The 17,504-nt window shown below is 36.6% G+C and overlaps 2 protein-coding genes and 1 pseudogene across 3 annotated transcripts; 1 reads left to right on the top strand and 2 right to left on the bottom strand.

The window, feature by feature from the left end:
* Positions 1-402: 402 nt before the first annotated feature.
* Positions 403-1,352, bottom strand: LOC309840308 (olfactory receptor 51V1-like; annotated as a pseudogene). Its single transcript has one exon. The product of its transcript is annotated as an olfactory receptor 51V1-like (transcript).
* A 7,621-nt stretch (positions 1,353-8,973) lies between these two features.
* Positions 8,974-9,918, top strand: LOC309840158 (olfactory receptor 51V1-like; the record flags this gene model as incomplete). The annotated part of the gene is made up of 1 exon (XM_082682231.1): positions 8,974-9,918. The coding sequence occupies one exon, from the start codon at positions 8,974-8,976 to the stop codon at positions 9,916-9,918; it is 945 nt and encodes a 314-aa protein (XP_082538357.1).
* A 4,327-nt stretch (positions 9,919-14,245) lies between these two features.
* Positions 14,246-15,202, bottom strand: LOC309840114 (olfactory receptor 52Z1P-like; the record flags this gene model as incomplete). Its single annotated transcript, XM_082682183.1, has 1 exon — positions 14,246-15,202. The coding sequence occupies one exon, from the start codon at positions 15,200-15,202 to the stop codon at positions 14,246-14,248; it is 957 nt and encodes a 318-aa protein (XP_082538309.1).
* Positions 15,203-17,504: the final 2,302 nt, after the last annotated feature.

Here is a 17,504-nt window from a genome sequence, read left to right as displayed (position 1 = left end):
AATTTCACCATATTATGTATTGTGGTATAAGGACTAATTAATGGAAGAATCTAAGCAATAAGCATGTGTCCAAAATTGAGGAGGAAGAGGGTCTAAATGGAATGAAAATATTGAAAAATGGAGAGTCATGATTTTCATATAGCAACCATGTTTCAAGAACATGTCAACAAAATGCAGAGACACTTGTTCCTTATATGATGGCCATGATTATTCTACAGCAGACATTCAGAAATATTTTCTGGAATGTGTATTTTAAAAATTAGTTCTATTTTCCCTCTTGTATTGAAAAGCCTCTTAAGTTCTTTAACACTCAAGTCCTCATTAAACAATAAAATGTTATAATAATTATTATTTATATTGCAAGTTGTTGCACATATGGGAAGTGGCTTCACTCTTCTGACCTTAAACATTCTTACTGATTGCATCCAAGCACTTCTTCATCCGGCTTCGGATCTGCTGGGTCTTTACACTGTAGATGATTGGATTCATCAGGGGTGGAAAGAGAATATAGATATTGCCCATCAGCACATGAACGGAAGGTGAGAGATGCTTTCCAAAGCGGTGCACCATGGTGAGGCCAATGATGGGGATGTAAAAAACCAGGACAGCACAGATGTGGGATACACAGGTCTGCAAGGACTTGAGCCTCTCCTCCCGGGATGCAATTGCCAGCACTGTATGCAAGATGAAAACATAGGAGATGAGAATGAGCACAGCATCCAACAACAAGGTACAAATGACCAGAGCCAGGGCATAGAAGCTATTGAAGTGGATGTCAGAGCAGGCAAGTCGGAGTAGGTCCTGGTGCAGGCAGAAAGAGTGGGAGAGGATGTGGGGGCGGCAGTAATGGAAGAACTTCAGGCGAATGATGACAGGAAGAATGGACAATGCACTTCTCATCAAAATCGCCACCATGACATGAATGACTCTGTTGTTAGTCAGGATGGATGTGTAGCGTAGAGGATTGCAGATTGCAATGAAGCGATCGAAGGCCATGGCCAGAAGGACTCCAGACTCTGTGCAGGAAAGTCCGTAGACGAAGTAAGTCTGTGAAATGCAGGCATCCAGACCAATCTCCTGGCTGAGCCCCCACAGGACCCCCAGCACCGTGTGCACTGTGGAAAGCCCTATGCACAGGTCAGTGAGGGCCAGCATGGCCAGGAAGTAGAACATAGGCTCATGCAAGCTCTGCTCTGTCCAGATCACATGCAGCACCAGGCAGTTTCCCAGGAAAACCACAGCATAGATGGAGGAGAAGGGAATTGAAAACCAGGGATAGTACTGGTCTAGGCCAGGGAATCCTGTGAAATGAATACTGAGGTGTTGATAATGGAAGCAGAAGAAGCAGACATGATTATGTGAAGGTAATTTTCCAGAGAAGATTGATATTTACTGACCAGTTTTGTCCAATGATCTGCTGTGCTGAGAGTAGTGGAGTATGACACAGCTACTCACATTGTAGCACAGGTAAGGCACATTGTAGAATCCCATGAAAGCTCCACTCTACAGGAGAAGCCACAGCCTAGGATGATTTCCCAAGAAAGTTCCTTGATAGTTGGTCTCAGGTCATAGAAGCAAGTCAATGCCCTGACCATTTTGGGCAAATTAGATCATTAACTTCATTCTCTTTTAATCCTTCTGAGTCACTTGTAGGACACACAGCAGGTGACAGTAGCTAAAGTTCTTGAGGGGCATAGGGCTGTTCCTACTGTGCTGCTCCCGAGGAAGCCCCCTGAACACTGTCTTCTTGCCAGTGACTGTGGCACCAGGAGTCAGAACGCTCAGATTTATGAGAAAGGAATGAACAAGATTGTGTGGGTCAGGTGGACCCAGGCTCCTGGGAGGCCACCATTCCCATTTGGAGGCTGATGCAAGTGAGAGATCTCATCCAGTCACTCACTGCAGGGTAGTAGTTTGAGTCCCTGAGACTGAGAGGAATGGGTAAAAGGCCACATTGTCTAGGGTCCACAGATCTTTTTAATTCTCGAGGGAGAGAGAATCACCGTGTTGACTAAAAATTTACTACCTACTCAGAAAAAAGCAAGAAGTAAATACCCAAGGGAAAAGATAGTACCAGAAGAATCTTTAGTCTTTATTTCAGTTTGAAATCAACCAAAATATTTACATAAGTTTTACATGAGGTTTATTCATTTTTTCCCTAAATTTCATTTTTATTGTTCACTGACTTCCTCAGTAAACATTTCTCCCTTTTCTGAGTCCCTGAAAAATTTGTCTCCTTTTAGAGAGGCATAATATGAAGAACCATATATAAAACATTTGGAAAAATACTGTAAAAATGACACAAAATATATTGACATTCACTTGAGTGTCAATAGTACAACGTTAATTATGCTCTCATGAGTGAAATAGTTAAAATATTTTCTTCTCTTTATTATCTGTATAATAAATCACCAGTGCTGTATAAAAAAATTATAGATAACTGGGGTGCCTCAGTGCCTTAGTTGGTTAAGAAAATGACTCCTGTTTCTGCTCAGGTCATGATCTCAGGGTCAAGAGATCAAGCCCTGTGTGGGGACTCCATGCTAAGCAAGTCTGTTTGAGATTCTCTCCCTCTCAGTGCACCTCCCCTACTTGCTTTCTCTCAAGTTTAATAAATAAATAAACAAACAAATAAATAAATAAATAAAAGGGAAAAAAGGGGAAAAAAAAGAGAAAGAAATGGGGCACCTGGGTGGCTAAGTTAGTTAAACATCTGACTTGGTTTTGGCTTAGGTCATGATCTCATGGGCTGTGGGATCGAGCCCTTTGTTGGGCTCTACACTTGGCAGGGAATCCACTTGAAGATTCTTTACCTGCCCCAACTCATGCATGCTCATGTCTCTCTAAAATAAACAAATATATCTTTAAGAAATATATCTTTTATTTAAAAAAACTTTTCTCCATTTCTCTATTTTGGTCACATTTTATTTTTTTTCTTTGAGATATTTTCAATAGTTTTATGGGAAAGTTTTAACTACATAGAACATTTTCATGAATGATTTAATGATGTTTTCTACCCAATGCCCTATCCTTCCTGAATTCTTTAGTGTATGTTTTCTATAATCAAGGACATTCTCTTACATAACTATAAAATAATCATCATCATGAAATTAACTCGGACACATTACTATTATCAAATTTTCAGACCCCGGATAAACTTTCTTCCATTATGGGGTGCCTGAGTGGCTCAGTGAGTTAAGCCTCTGCCTTCAGCTCAGGTCATGATCTCAGGGTCCTGGGATCAAGCCCCACTTTTTTTTAGTATATGTGCTGCCGAAGTGAGCACGGGATCGAGCCCCACATTGGGCTCATCTGCTCAGTGGGAAGCCTGCTTCCCCCCCCCCCCGGCCCTACATTCTTCCTGCCTCTCTGCCTACTTGTGATTTCTGCCTGTCAAATAAATAAATAAAATCTTAAAAAAAAAGAAATACTTAGTAATGTACTATATCCCCATTTATTTAAAAAAAAAATTCTCCAATTATACCATCAATGTAATTTATAGTAAATAAAAATACAGTTCAGAATCATGTATGTATTAGTATTCCTACTTTTTAAAATTTCTTCCCTGTGAAATGTCTTCAAATTTCCTTGATTTGTATAACTTACAAGTTTTTGAAAATTACACGTCAACTATTTTTTTAAGATTTTACTTACTTATTTATTTGACAGACAGAGATCACAAGTAGGCAGAGAGGCAGGCAGAGCGAGAGGGAGAAGCAGGCTTCCCACTGAGCAGAGAGCCTGATGCAAGGCTTGATCCCACAACCCTGGGATCATGACCTGAGCCAAAGGCAGAGGCTTTAACCCACTGAGCCACCCAGGTGCCCCACAAGTCAACTATTTTATAGAACGCTTCTCATCTGAGTTTGTTTGATTCGGCCTCATGGTTAGATTCAGATTGTGCAGCAATGTAATGACAATGAGGTTCTATTCTTCTCATGTATATATATTCATGTCGTATGTAGTTTGAATCTGTCCAAATGCTCATGGTGATCAACATGAGTTTTTGTTAAGGTTGGGTCTCCCAGGAATCATTACAGTAAAGTTGTATATTTTCCTTTGACTTTAAAAGTATTTTGCAAGAGAGTATTTGATGCTATGGAACTATTTTATTGTTTTTATTTTATTTGATAGGTAATTATAGTCACTATTATATTTTTAGTGTTCAATTTGCTCTAGATTTGGTCATTAAGAGGACCATAATTTGGCTTTTGCATCTTTTTGACATTTGTTTTACCACTTCTTTAATTTTTGGCATAATGGTATGTTCAGCATACTTTCCCTAGCTGGCCCTATCAGCATCTATTTTCCCAAAAAGCTAGGGGCCTTTTCATACAGATTACTATTTAGAAGCTTAAGATGTGGATGCTAGGTGGGTCATTTCTATAGGGGAAATGAGCTAGGATATTACATTCATATGTATTTCTCCATATACATACACTGAAAATGTCAATGCACAGTTACAAGTCAATTACCTTTATTCATGGTTATAAAGTTGCCACAAACACGGAATCATTGAATACTGAACTATTTCTACAAACCTTAGTCACATTAGTGAGTATAACAGAATTTTGCATTTAATAGCATTTAGCAGAAACCCCATCATGTTGTATAGATTCTCTTGCCAGTGTCACTATGAAACAAGTCAGTCTCATCAGCATTGAAAACCTGCTTATGCACAAAACCCTTTTCCTATAACATTTAGCAGATAATGAAAGTTTCTCCTGCTTCCTGATCTGTTGATTCTGTCCTGCCTGAAGTTTCACATTTTTCATGCCATATAGCCTTTTGAAACATGCAAACCAGCTAGTACTAGCTCAGTGAGGTTTACATTTTCCCAACTAATGTGTATGGTGACCCTAAATTTCTAAATCTCAGAAGGATGCCCACTATGCAGCTTTTGCCATCTGTCATCTCATGAATCCACAAATGTAGCTGGTTTTCCATCTTTTCCATCACTTTAACATGCACTAAAGACATTGTTTTAGCCCTTTCTGGGGAATTCTCCCCTGCAGATGAGAGAATTCTCTTTTTCTTTCCTTAGGAGTACCATATCATTGGTTTGTTAACATTGAACTCACATAAACTCACATACACCATTATTATAAATCATGCCTGAAGGAAGTTTATCTCATGCACACAGATATTTTATCTATAAGGTATGTAAATAGCCTTCTTGCACTTAAGAATGCTGGAAAAACTTCAGCACTGTGCTTGGAGGCCATTTTAAATAGTGAAATAACTACCCAAAATACAAAAATTCTTAAAACATGGCACTAAATACACCAGGAACAGGGTGATGCATATAATCATTGAATCAATGTGCTGTATACCTGAAATTAATATTACATTGATTTTTGAAAGTTCTGTTGATGTATATGGTTCACTGATTCATTACTCAGCATTGCCAGTCTGCTGATGTTATCATCGAAGTCATTCTTTATTTCTGTTAAGGTGTTTTTTATTTCTAGCATTTTATTTTGATTTTTTTCATAGAATTTCCATCTCCTTGCTTACATTATCCATCTGTTATTGTACATTGTATATGTTTTCTATCCATGCCCTTACCGTATTAATCATAGTAATTTTCTGTTCCTTGTTTATGAATGTGACTCGTATCTGAGTCTGGTTATGATGGCTGCTTTGTATCTTCATATTGTATCTTGATTTCTTTTTAGCAGGAAGTTAGCAATAAGCTTTTGTTGAAGGATGGACAAAATACATCAATGATAGGTACTAAGATGCATAACCATTCAGTGTATGGTTTTATATTAAACTAGCTACAGGTTGGAACATTAAACATTTACTGGAGTCATACATGCTGACGCTTTCAAATTCCTCTATTATTTTTGTCTCTACTGTTGTCTTTAGTTTTCCTAAGAATACCTTAGAGTGTGCACCTTGCAGCTTCTCAGCTATAACCCACTGTTAATATATCAAGCCTTGTTGATATTGTGGAAAGAAGTGAGAGAGGGAAAACATTCTTTTACCTTATGGCAAGTCTGTCTTTTGGTGGGCCTGAGTCTTTAGGCTATCATATTTACTTGTGTTAATTTGCTTTTCCCTCCCTTTTGGGTGAGATAGGAAGGCTACAGAGAGCCGGAGCCGGGTAATTCCCTTTTTTGCTTCTGCCTAAGATAGACACTAGCAAAGTCTCTTCTACTGGAAAGTAGGCCTTTCTCAGGGACACCACACTGGATGTGTTCCAAAATGGCTAATTGCAACCTTCCCCGCTACAGACACAAGATGATTTTTTTTTCCCTTGGCTTTTCACTGGAAGAATTTTGTGGGTTCTTTGAAGTAAAGTTCATAAAATTACACTGCCATGTTATTAGAGTCTGCAGAACCCACTCCCTTTCATGTTAACCCATACTGAGCACCCTGAACTTCATCAACAGTGCTGATTAAGTATTTTATTTTATAGAAGCATTTATAGTTCCCTCGGCTTCTTTTGTCATTCTCTTTATTCGCCTTTCTTTTCGTACTTCTAGACTATGGTTTGCCCTGTAACTTCAGTTCTCTGATCGGTTTGAGAAAAGAATGATTTTCAGTTTGTTTAGTTTTTATTATTGTTGCTATAAAAATGGGAACTTCTGAGGCCTTTACATGTCAGAACAGAAACCAGAAGCATAACAGTTTGATTCTGAAATTTAAAAAAAATTCCATTATAATTGCACCCGCAAAATAAAATATTTGGCATTAAATCTAAAAAAATGTTCAAAATGCTAGAATGAAAACCAAATAATAGTAATGGAAAGATCAAAGAATAGACCGATTTAAATATATTCCATAGTAATGCATTGGAAGACATGCTGATTTTTCCCCAATTTTATTTTCTAGTTTAACACACTCTCAATCAACTTCTCCACAAGTTTTATGCACATATTTACAAATGTATCCCAATATTTATAGGTATGGGCAAAGGAATGGTGGTAGCCAGAACAAATTTAGAGAACCTTGCTGCATTTTAAGACTTTTCTTATAAAGCCACAATAATCAAGATAGGATGGTGTGGTGGAAGAAGGAAGACATAGATTAACACCAGACTAGAGAGGTCAGATACACCACATAAATGCATTCAAATGATTTTTGGTCGAAGTTCAAAGACAAACCAATTGAGAAAGTGTAGCCAGAAAGTATGAATACCCAACTTTTGTAGCAACATGGATGGGACTGGAAGAGATTATGCTGAGTGAAATAAGTCAAGCAGAGAGAGTCAATTGTCATATGGTTTCACTTATTTGTGGAGCTTAACAAATAGCATGGAGGACATGGGGAGATAGAGAGGAGAAGGGGGTTGGGGAAATTGGAAAGGGAGGTGAACCATGAGAGACTATGGACTCTGAAAAACAAACTGAGGGGTTTGAAGTGGCGGGGGGTGGGAGGTCAGGGTACCAGGTGGTGGGTATTATAGAGGGCACGGATTGTATGGAGCACTGGGTGTGGTGAAAAAATAATGAATACTGTTATGTTGAAAATAAATAAAAAATAAATAAAAAACAAGAAATAAGACACTTGATTTAAAAAAAAAAGTGTAGCCTTTTTCAAAATGAAAGTGCTGGAAGACAGAAACAAACTTGATACCATTTACAGAAACCAATTCAAAATGGATTATAGAACTAAAGGTAAAATATAACACTTCTAGGAGCAAAGGAAGGAAGACTTGTGACCCTGGATTTGACACAGAGTTTGTAAACATAACATAACATATACCTTCAAAGAAAAATATATATAAATTGGAGTTTGTCAACATGAAAAAAATTGCTTTGCAAAAGTCACTGTTAGGAGAAATAAAGGACAATTTGCAACCTGAAAATAACTATTTGCAAATCAAGTGTCTCCTAAGGGTTTTGTAATTTAAATGTGTAAAGAACTCTACAAACTCAATAAGAAAAGAACTTCATCACAAAAGAAAAGTTATTTGAATAACCATTTCACCAAGACTTGTATATATAACAAATAAGCATGTAAAAAGATGCAAGAGAATCATAAGGGAAAGACAAATTAAAACCATAGTGATATATCACTACACATCTATTAATATAGCAAAGCAAAAGAAAACCAAAAAATCTGACTATACAAGATATTGGCCTAGATGTGGAGGAACTGTAATTCTCATACACTGCTGGCCTGAATGTCAAATGGTAACTTGCCTTGGAAGACACATTGGCAAGTATTTTAGAAAGTTAAATAAATACGTACCATATGATTTAGCCATTCTCTTTCCAGCTATCACCTGAGATGAAGTATTGGTTTGGTATTTGACAGTTTAAAATGTCATTTATGTTATATAAAAAGATAAAAGGGATAAAAACAGAGGACCAGATAAAGGAGGAATCTCATGCAGAATAATGAGGTACATAAAAATAAAGAAAAATATAATGAAGTACAACTAAAAAGGATAATTGATTTGGAGGGGGCTAAACAATGTGGAATATGTAAAAAAAAAAAAAGTTCTGATTTCTTAGTTTGTTAGGTTTCTCTCAACTAAATTGTAATGTTCTGCAAGTTAGTTTACTTTAATCAGTTTGTTTCCTCTGGGGTCTTATAGCCCCTTGGGAATAGTGACAGAAACATTTGTGGTACTCGAGAAGTATTAGCAATGCATTCCATATTTTACTGAGGATAATAACAGCCGTGGCTGTTACCTTCTTTGAGGAATGAACAGAGACTCCCAGAAGTCCAGCTCCAAATCCAAATCCCATTAGCATCATTATTTCTGCATAAAACCCCCCTAGTTTCTTGGCATACATAGCCACTGGTCCTGGAAAATCTCTGTCTAGACAATGGATTTTTACCTTAAAGAATACAGAAGCAGGTCTCTGTTTTTCTAAGTTTATGACACTTAAGGAAACTGTATTATATTTTAATTTATTTTCTTCTCAAAAGCTGACAAGTGTTACTAGAAATTAGAGGAGCATAAACTGATCTAACTTGTAACATCTCTCTAGAAATATTTTCAATCTTCTACTAATGTCTCGCATCTCTATCTTGAATGTCAGTAGTTCCAGATTTATTCTCACTGGTTTTCCTGGCCTTGAAGTTCACTATCTCTGGATCTCCATCCCTTTCTCCTCCATTTATGCGATGGTCTTCCTGGGAAACTGCATGGTGCTGCATGTGATCCGGACTGAGCCAAGCCTACACCAGCCCATGTTTTACCTCCTTGCCATGCTGGGCCTCACTGACCTGTGCATGGGACTGTCTACTATGTACACAGTGCTGGGGGTCCTGTGGGGGATCATTCATGAGATCAGCCTGGATTCCTGCATTGCCCAGTCCTACTTTATCCATGGTCTGTCCTTCGTGGAGTCCTCTGTCCTCCTTGCTATGGCTTTTGACCGATACATTGCCATTTGCAACCCGCTACGCTACTCTTCCATCTTAACTAATGACAAAATCATGAAAATTGCGGTGGCAATCTTATGCAGGAGTTCTTTACTCATACCTCCAGTCATCATTCGCCTGAAGTTCTTAAATTATTGCCGCCCCCACATCCTTTCTCACTCTTTCTGCCTGCACCAAGACTTAATTAGAATGGCCTGTTCAGACATCCGCTTCAACAGCATTTATGGTCTAGCCCTGGTAATCAGCAACCTATTGTTGGATGCAGTGCTCATACTTATCTCCTATATCATGATCTTGTATGCAGTCTTAGCTATTGCATCACGAGAGGAGAGAATCAAGTCCTTGCAGACCTGTGTATCTCACATCTGTGCTGTTTCAGTTTTCTATATCCCCATCATTGGTCTGACTATGGTGCACCGCTTTGGAAAACACCTCTCACCGTTGGTTCATGTCCTCATGGGCAACATCTATATTCTTTTCCCACCCTTGATGAACCCCATTATTTATAGTATCAAGACCCAACAAATACGAAGGAGAGTCCAGAGATTGTTTTATCTGAAAAGAATGTAAGTCTTGAGATCAAATGTGAATGTATTTGAAAGTCAACAAGTAGAGCTTAAAAGGGTAAGTCAGTAAATAGTTATAAATATATTTAATGATTTTTATTTGTATGTTTTTCATGTTATTCCCTCTCCATTTTTCCCCACAACCATAAGTCAGTGAAACTGATATGGGTCATATTGTGATCAATTTTATAAATAAGAAAATACATATATAATGGGCTGAGGATCCTATTAATGTATAAGGTACATTCACTATTAAAATGTATATCTTACCATGTTCAGCTGAGTGAAGGTATTTTGGGATCTACTCATTAAGAAAAAGATAAATTTTACTGATTAAAATCATTTAATTAATTATTTAGGTGTCAGCAATGATCTTAGTCCATTTCTACTACCTTCGGTAGCATTCTTGTTTATTCAGCCATTCTCCTTGCTAACCACTCTATCACATGGTCGTGTAATGGAGTAAATATTATGAAGAAATTTGACTCTTCGGGCCGTTTAAAAAGTAGTGAGACAAACAATGAAAAACTAATCTTGATACCAAGTTACTCACCAGCCACTCAATCTTTCCCTTCTCCCTTCCTATGAGCAGTAATTGAACTAAAGATATTGACAAGCAGTAATTGCCAGGGTAGAATGAAATAGACTTATGTGATCAGTTTGTTTACCCAAATAATACAAATAGCAACTACCATTTGAAAATATTTCCTAATTTCATTTAAATTTCCTGGCCCAGTTTAAAAAACAAAAAAAAAAGGAGAGAGAAAGCATAAAATGTTACTATGGCCAAGTAATATAAATGTTTATTTTTTGAAAAAAATAATCAATTAATTATTTTAGAGAGAGAGAGAGAAATCAGGGAGGGGCAGAAGGAGAGAAAGAATCTCAGGCAGGCTCCATACACAGTGAAGGGCCCAACACAGGGCTTAATCTCATGACCCTTCGATCATGAACTGAGCTGGAATCAAGAGTCAGATGCTTAAACAACTGAGCCATCCAGATACTTCTCAGTTTGTTTCTAATTTATCTCCCCAGCAAGACTCCATGTAGGTATTATTTTTTTACATACATGGATAGTTTAAAACACATCAAGGTTAAATAATAAGTCAAATTTTGAGGAGGTAGAAAGTGATGGGATTTAGATATATTATTTGATAATTTTCTCCTGGATTCCTCTTAGAGAGGCATCCAAAATGTTGGATCTTAATCTACAAGCCCTGAAACCTGACCTATTTTCTCTTACTTCCCCAACTCTGGCATTTGTGTCTATGGCCCTTGGCTACAGAACCATTTTTCCCTAACCAAAGCAACTCTATTTTCAACTTCCCTACGCAGCATTTGCCATGGTCTTTGTGTTCCCCAAAATGCTGTGAAAAAATCCTATATTCACTGTTGTCTTTGTGAAATAGAAGGAAACCAGTTCTCTGACTGAACGTGCCACATGGTCATTTTTACTCTAATGCTACTCTCCCATAAAGGCATGAGACAACTTGCTATGAAATCTCTTTCAGATATTTAAGCAGAAAATAAGATATTCATCCCCCCTCCCTTTTTCTTCCTGTTCAAAACTCATTGGGTTTCTATGCTTTTATTCCCTGACATTTTGAACAAGGGTCAGAGAGTGTGAAACTGAAACTAGAACCTTGAAGACTGTATCTTCCCTCTCCTTTCCATATATCTCTTTCTCATCTCATGCTGAAAGGGGTTCTCTTTTGTGTCTAAAGGAACTTCATCTGCATCTAAACCTCCTTCCTTTCTACTCTTATTCTAGCTGGTACCCTTTAACAGAGGTACTTAATGATAATAGACTTAGTGGAGGAAATGAAAACTCAATAGTTTTCAAAAAGCAGAATATCTTGGTATTTCATGTGTATGTATACACACACACACACACACACACATATATATACACACATATATGGAATATATATGGAATTTAAATATCTTTATGAGATATAGATATATAGATATATTCTGATAGGTTAAACTAACTATTCATTGTACTATTTCTTAATTTTGGCTGCTTCTATTTATTATAAGGTAATGTTTATGTATTTTTGGCATAAGTTAAACTTTCTTTACTAAACTACATGTATATCAATTCCCAACCCCAATGTGTCCCTTTAAATGTGCAAGTAAATGGTTCTTCTAAAAATTTACACATTAGTAGAATTCTATATATTTTTCCAGAATTTTTATGCAAATATGCATATATATGTGATTACTTATATGAATATGTATGTGTGTGTACATCCATTTATTTGAGGTTACCTGATAAGTCTGTCCCATCTTATGAACCTGTAATTTCTATTTAAAACATTTTAGCTTAGGGACCCCTGGGTGCCTCAGTCAGTTAAAGATCTGACTTGGGCTCAGGTCATGATCTCAGGGTCCTGCATTGGAACCCCAGTTTGGGCTCCTTGATCAGTGGGTAGTTTGCTTGGGCCTCTCCCTCTGCCCCTCCTCCCACGGGGGTTCTCTCTGTCTCTCTCCTTCAAATAAATAAAAAATCTTTAAAAAAAATATTTAAGCTCTGGGTGTGGAACCGGCTTTGATTCTTTCTCTTCATTTCCTCTCTATCCTCCCCCTCCTTCTCTTTTAATAAAAAGTCCCCTGAAACAAACAAAAAAACCCCAAAATTTTAACTTATTTACATATTACTGTTTTGTTGTAATTTTTTCTGTAATATTAATAATTATACTATATTTTGAGTAATGTATTCATCCTGTGCATTTATGTTTTCAGCTTTCACCTTCATCAGCAATGGTATGAGCAAATAAGACACATTTGTAAATTTGCATGAGTACTTGTACAAGTGAATACATATTCATATTCAATACATATAAAGTTCCTTATTATTTATTTTGTTACATATTTATTTCATCTGACATCCCATTGTTGCTTTAATTCCCTGATAAATATCTTTTACTGTTACCAGTAGCAGTAATAATTATTGCTCTTATTGTGAAAAAAATACAGTTCATAGCATTCATGTAATGACTAGGATTGTTATAACTACTTTAATATTCATTTGAGGAGCTGATATGGATTTTTTGTCCATCCTAATGCTTTAACTAACATATATGATAATAATTCTTCAATTTCTATCTCTAACAAAATCTTTCTCCTGCCTTCACACTGAGAAATTAAAATGGTTTGATGCCCCCAGATTACCTAAGTCATTATGTCCCAGAATGTCTGACGTTATGTGAAGAAAGGAACTAGAGCGTATCATGCTTAGCGAAATAAGTCAAGCAGAGAAAGACAACTATCATATGATCTCCCTGATATGAGGAAGTGGTGATGCAACATGGGGGCTTAAGTGGGTAGGAGAAGATCAATGAAACAAGATGGGATTTGGAGGGAGAGAAACCATAAGTGACTCTTAATCTCACAAAACAAACTGAGGGTTGCTGGGGGGAGGGGGGGTTGGGAGAAGGGGGGTGGGGTTATTGACATTGGGGAGGATATGTGCTTTGGTGAGTGCTGTGAAGTGTGTAAACCTGGTGATTCACAGACCTGTACCCCTGGGGATAAAAATATATGTTTATAAAAAATAAAAAATTTAAAAAAATACATGGAAAAAAAAAAAAAAAAAAGAAAGGAGCCTTCTTTTTCTATCCTGTCCAGTATTTGTGGGATGCAGATCAAATATACTACTGGTAATAATAGCAATAGGCAACATTCTTTGAATTTCACTGTGTTATACACTTCTTTTACAAGTTTTGTATAAATCATCTTATTTAATACTTTCAATAGCCTTATAAAATATGCAGTATTTCCTGCTCACTATAAAGATAAATATATAGAAACCCAGAAAGGGTAAATACTCCTTACCAAGGCAAGACATCTGGAATTCAAAACTTGAACTTGGAGCTCAAATGCTCACTACTAGATCACAATACTAAACACATATTATTTTCTCTGAATTTCAAAGGTAATATAGGAAAATGGAAAGAGAACCTGTTAAGTTTTTTTGGAATTCTGTTTTATCCATTCTTTTTTAGGGTGTGGGTTGTGTTTTCCTATTTTTTACTTTTCCTACTTTTCTGTGTCCATATGAAATTGAAGATAGTGACTGAGTTAATGTGCTTTAAGTCTGTTGTAACTAAACTCAAAATTTACAGAGTCTAAGGTGTCCCTGATCTGATACTGTCCTGAAAGAAATCAGCAATAAAATAAATGAATAAGTAAATAAGAAAATTCAGAAATTCACTGTTACTGTCTTTTCGTAATGCTGGCATCATATAAGATGTCTGATATAATTTGAGGGACTCTACAATTGGTGGAATTACATAGAAGAATGGGAAAATTAAATTGTATAGTTAACATCAGCATAATTTTTTGCTCACAGAAAAGATATGGATAAACTTCTCCTGAATTTGCTTAGTCTTAACTCCATAAATAATCGGGTTGAGAGTGGGTGGTACCACCACATAAAGATTGGCAAGGAGGATATGTACATGGAGTGGTATATTGTGGCCCCCAAATCGGTGAGCAAAGAATGAAAAAAAGGCCGGAGTATAGAACAGTAGGATAACACAGACATGGGAGCCGCAAGTACCCAGAGCCTTGAGTCGGGCATCTTGGGAAGGAATTCTAAACACAGTACGGAGTATAAGAGCATAGGAAATGATGATTAACACGACATCCAGGCATGTAGAAAATAGCGCCACAATCACACCATAGTATATGTTGACTTTGATGCTATCACAGGCAAGCCTGGCAATGCCCATATGTTCACAGTATGAGTGATGAATAATATTCTTCCCACAATAAGTAAGCCGATAAACCAGAAAAACCAAGGGGAGGCAGATAAAGAAACTCCTAATCACAGATGCAATACCCATTTTTCCAATGACTGAGGGGGTTAGAATAGTAGTATATCGTAATGGATAACAGATGGCTACATAGCGATCGAATGCCATGGCCAGCAATATGGCAGACTCTGCCACAAAGATGAAGTGTAGAAAAAACATCTGGGACACACAACAACCAAAAGAAATACCCCCATCTTGGAACCAGAAGATTGCTAACATCTTTGGTGTGGTGACTGTGGAGAGAAAGATATCTGCCAGGGCCAACATGGACAAGAAAAGGTACATGGGTTCATGAAGACTGCGTTCAGTAAATATCAGGAATAATAAGAGGGTGTTGCCTATAACAGCAACTATGTACATGGAACAGATGGGAATGGAAATCCATATGTGTGCATCTTCTAGTCCTGGGATACCAATCATGGTGTACCAAATATCTCTAAGGTTGGTGTGGTTTGAAGAGATTGCCATATTTTACTCCGTCTGCTGATACTGGACACTAGAATTGAAAAAGAGAAAGGGAGAGAGTGAAGAAGCAGAGTTATTTTATCAGGTTTCAGTATGAATCTTGGCACTGGAATAAAGTATTGCTTTAAAAAAGAATCAGTACTCAGTAATGATTCAAGGATGATCATTCAAGGATGATTCAGATAGGCTTCACTGATGTGAAAGTTACCATGACCGTATAGAGCTGATGCTATGGTAATGCTAATGGTTATAACTACAATAATAACAAAAATTATGGGTTTATAATTTGGTCTAGACACTATGGTTGATACATTATACTTATTGACTTAGCATTATACATGAAGTCTCTTAAATACTCTTGCACATCATGGTTTTCTTTCTCATTTGACTGTTCTTTTACAATGATAATTCTCAATTTCTTTCTGATTATTAATCACACACTCCAGAAATAAAGAGTTCAGGATACTAGTGTGGCATTTGGAGAATTCAACCACTAAGTCAGTGACAACCATTATTTCTGTAATTCAATATTAAGTCTTTCATCACCAAATAAAAATAACTTGGAGAAAAAGAGAAAGATATATCGAGATAGCCCTTGCTTTGTATACTGCTGTATTATCTTAACATGGTTTGTATTGGAATCATATTCTCTCTTTCCATAGTCCTAGTATGCATATGTTTCAGTTAAAACAATACTGTGCAAAGCAAGAGCTCCTATGACATCATTCTAGCTCAGCAGATAGTATCCTTTTACACACATTACATCCTCCCTTCACTCTCTCTTGTCTACACTGCTTTTTTTCCTCCTATTTATTCCTTCCAGCTTGTGTTCAAATATGTGTCCTTCCCTTCCCCCCTTTTTTTCTTTTCTGGTCAAACTTGAATTTTTACTGGAGAAAAGAAAAAGGCAACTCATAGGTAAGGAAAAAACAACAATGAAAAATGAGTTGCAAACTCATGCAAGAGTTATAAGTTAATGAATATTTCTTTAAGTTAATTCTGTGATTAATACTATGCTAAAGAAGGAATTGAATATAAACTACATATATCCTTTAAAATATGTATGGAATCAGAAGAGGCCCTGAATTGCTAAGGAAATGTTGAAAAAGAAAAACAAAACTGGCGGCATCACGTTACCTGATTTCAAGCTTTACTACAAAGCTGTGATCACCAAGACAGCATGGTATTGGCATAAAAAGAGACACATAGACCAGTGGAACAGAGTAGAGAGCCCATATATGACCCTCAAGTCTATGGTCAAATAATCTTTGACAAAGCAGGAAAAAATATACAATGGAAAAAAGATAGTCTCTTCAATAAATCGTGCTGGGAAAACTACACATATCCTTTATTTCAAGGATCTCTTACCCTTGTGAGGATCATGGGACATAGACAAAAGTAACCTCCAAAGCAGATCAGGATAAGAATGATGAGAGACATGAAGTTACATGTATAGAACACAGAAGAGACATTACCTTTAACTAGAGGGTGAGGCAAAGATTCACTGAAGTGTTGTCATTAGATCCGTTTATCAGAAAACCTTTAGGCTTCCAAGAGACTACCATTAGAAAAAAGAACCAAGACAAATAAAAACCTAAAATGAGGAATGCCTTAAATCACTGTAAAAATCAATGTATTTTACTACATGTAAAAATACAAGTAGTGTATCAAAGGCTTGCACACTTGAGAAACATGACTGGACAAGTAGATTGTGCCTTAAGGATTCATAGTTTTAAAAGTCAAGCTAACAGCTTTGGGTTTAGTTCTTTATACTAAGAATTGATTTCTTATTCAACAATATTTCCTGAATATCTAATATTTTATCATAGTCCTAAGGAGAACATAATGGGATCAAAATTTAAGATTTACCCTTTCAGAGAAGTTTTTGCTGATGGGCAATATGCTTATTTTTTATTCTCTACTTCCCAGTAGCACACCAGTATAATTCCTAGTGGCAAGTTTTGTAGTATTTTTCACCACTCTGTCTGAAGTTCCATGATAGCTATATCTCCAAAATCTAATATATTTTTGTTGAGTAAATATGGTTTAAATAACAAAAAGATGGATTGAAGAGATGAAGGATAACTACCTCAGTTAATGTAGGAAGCTTTTGCAACAAATCAAGCAGAACTAAGAATTTGGCTTTAGGTGAAAAAAAGGGGATAGAGAAGAAATGTGTTTGAAAAAATAAAATGGAGAATTCCAAGTGATATATTATATGAAGCAAAAATGAAAGGCAGTATAACATTTGAGACCTACTGTCTGGGAAATGTGATGCCACTAACCAACACAAAAAATAAAGTAG

This window comes from Mustela nivalis (genome assembly GCF_964662115.1).
Source record: "Mustela nivalis genome assembly, chromosome: 9".
Lineage (NCBI taxonomy): Eukaryota > Metazoa > Chordata > Mammalia > Carnivora > Mustelidae > Mustela > Mustela nivalis.
The sequence above is the reverse complement of the archived record's forward strand: the minus strand, read 5'-3'. Positions and strand labels throughout refer to the sequence as shown.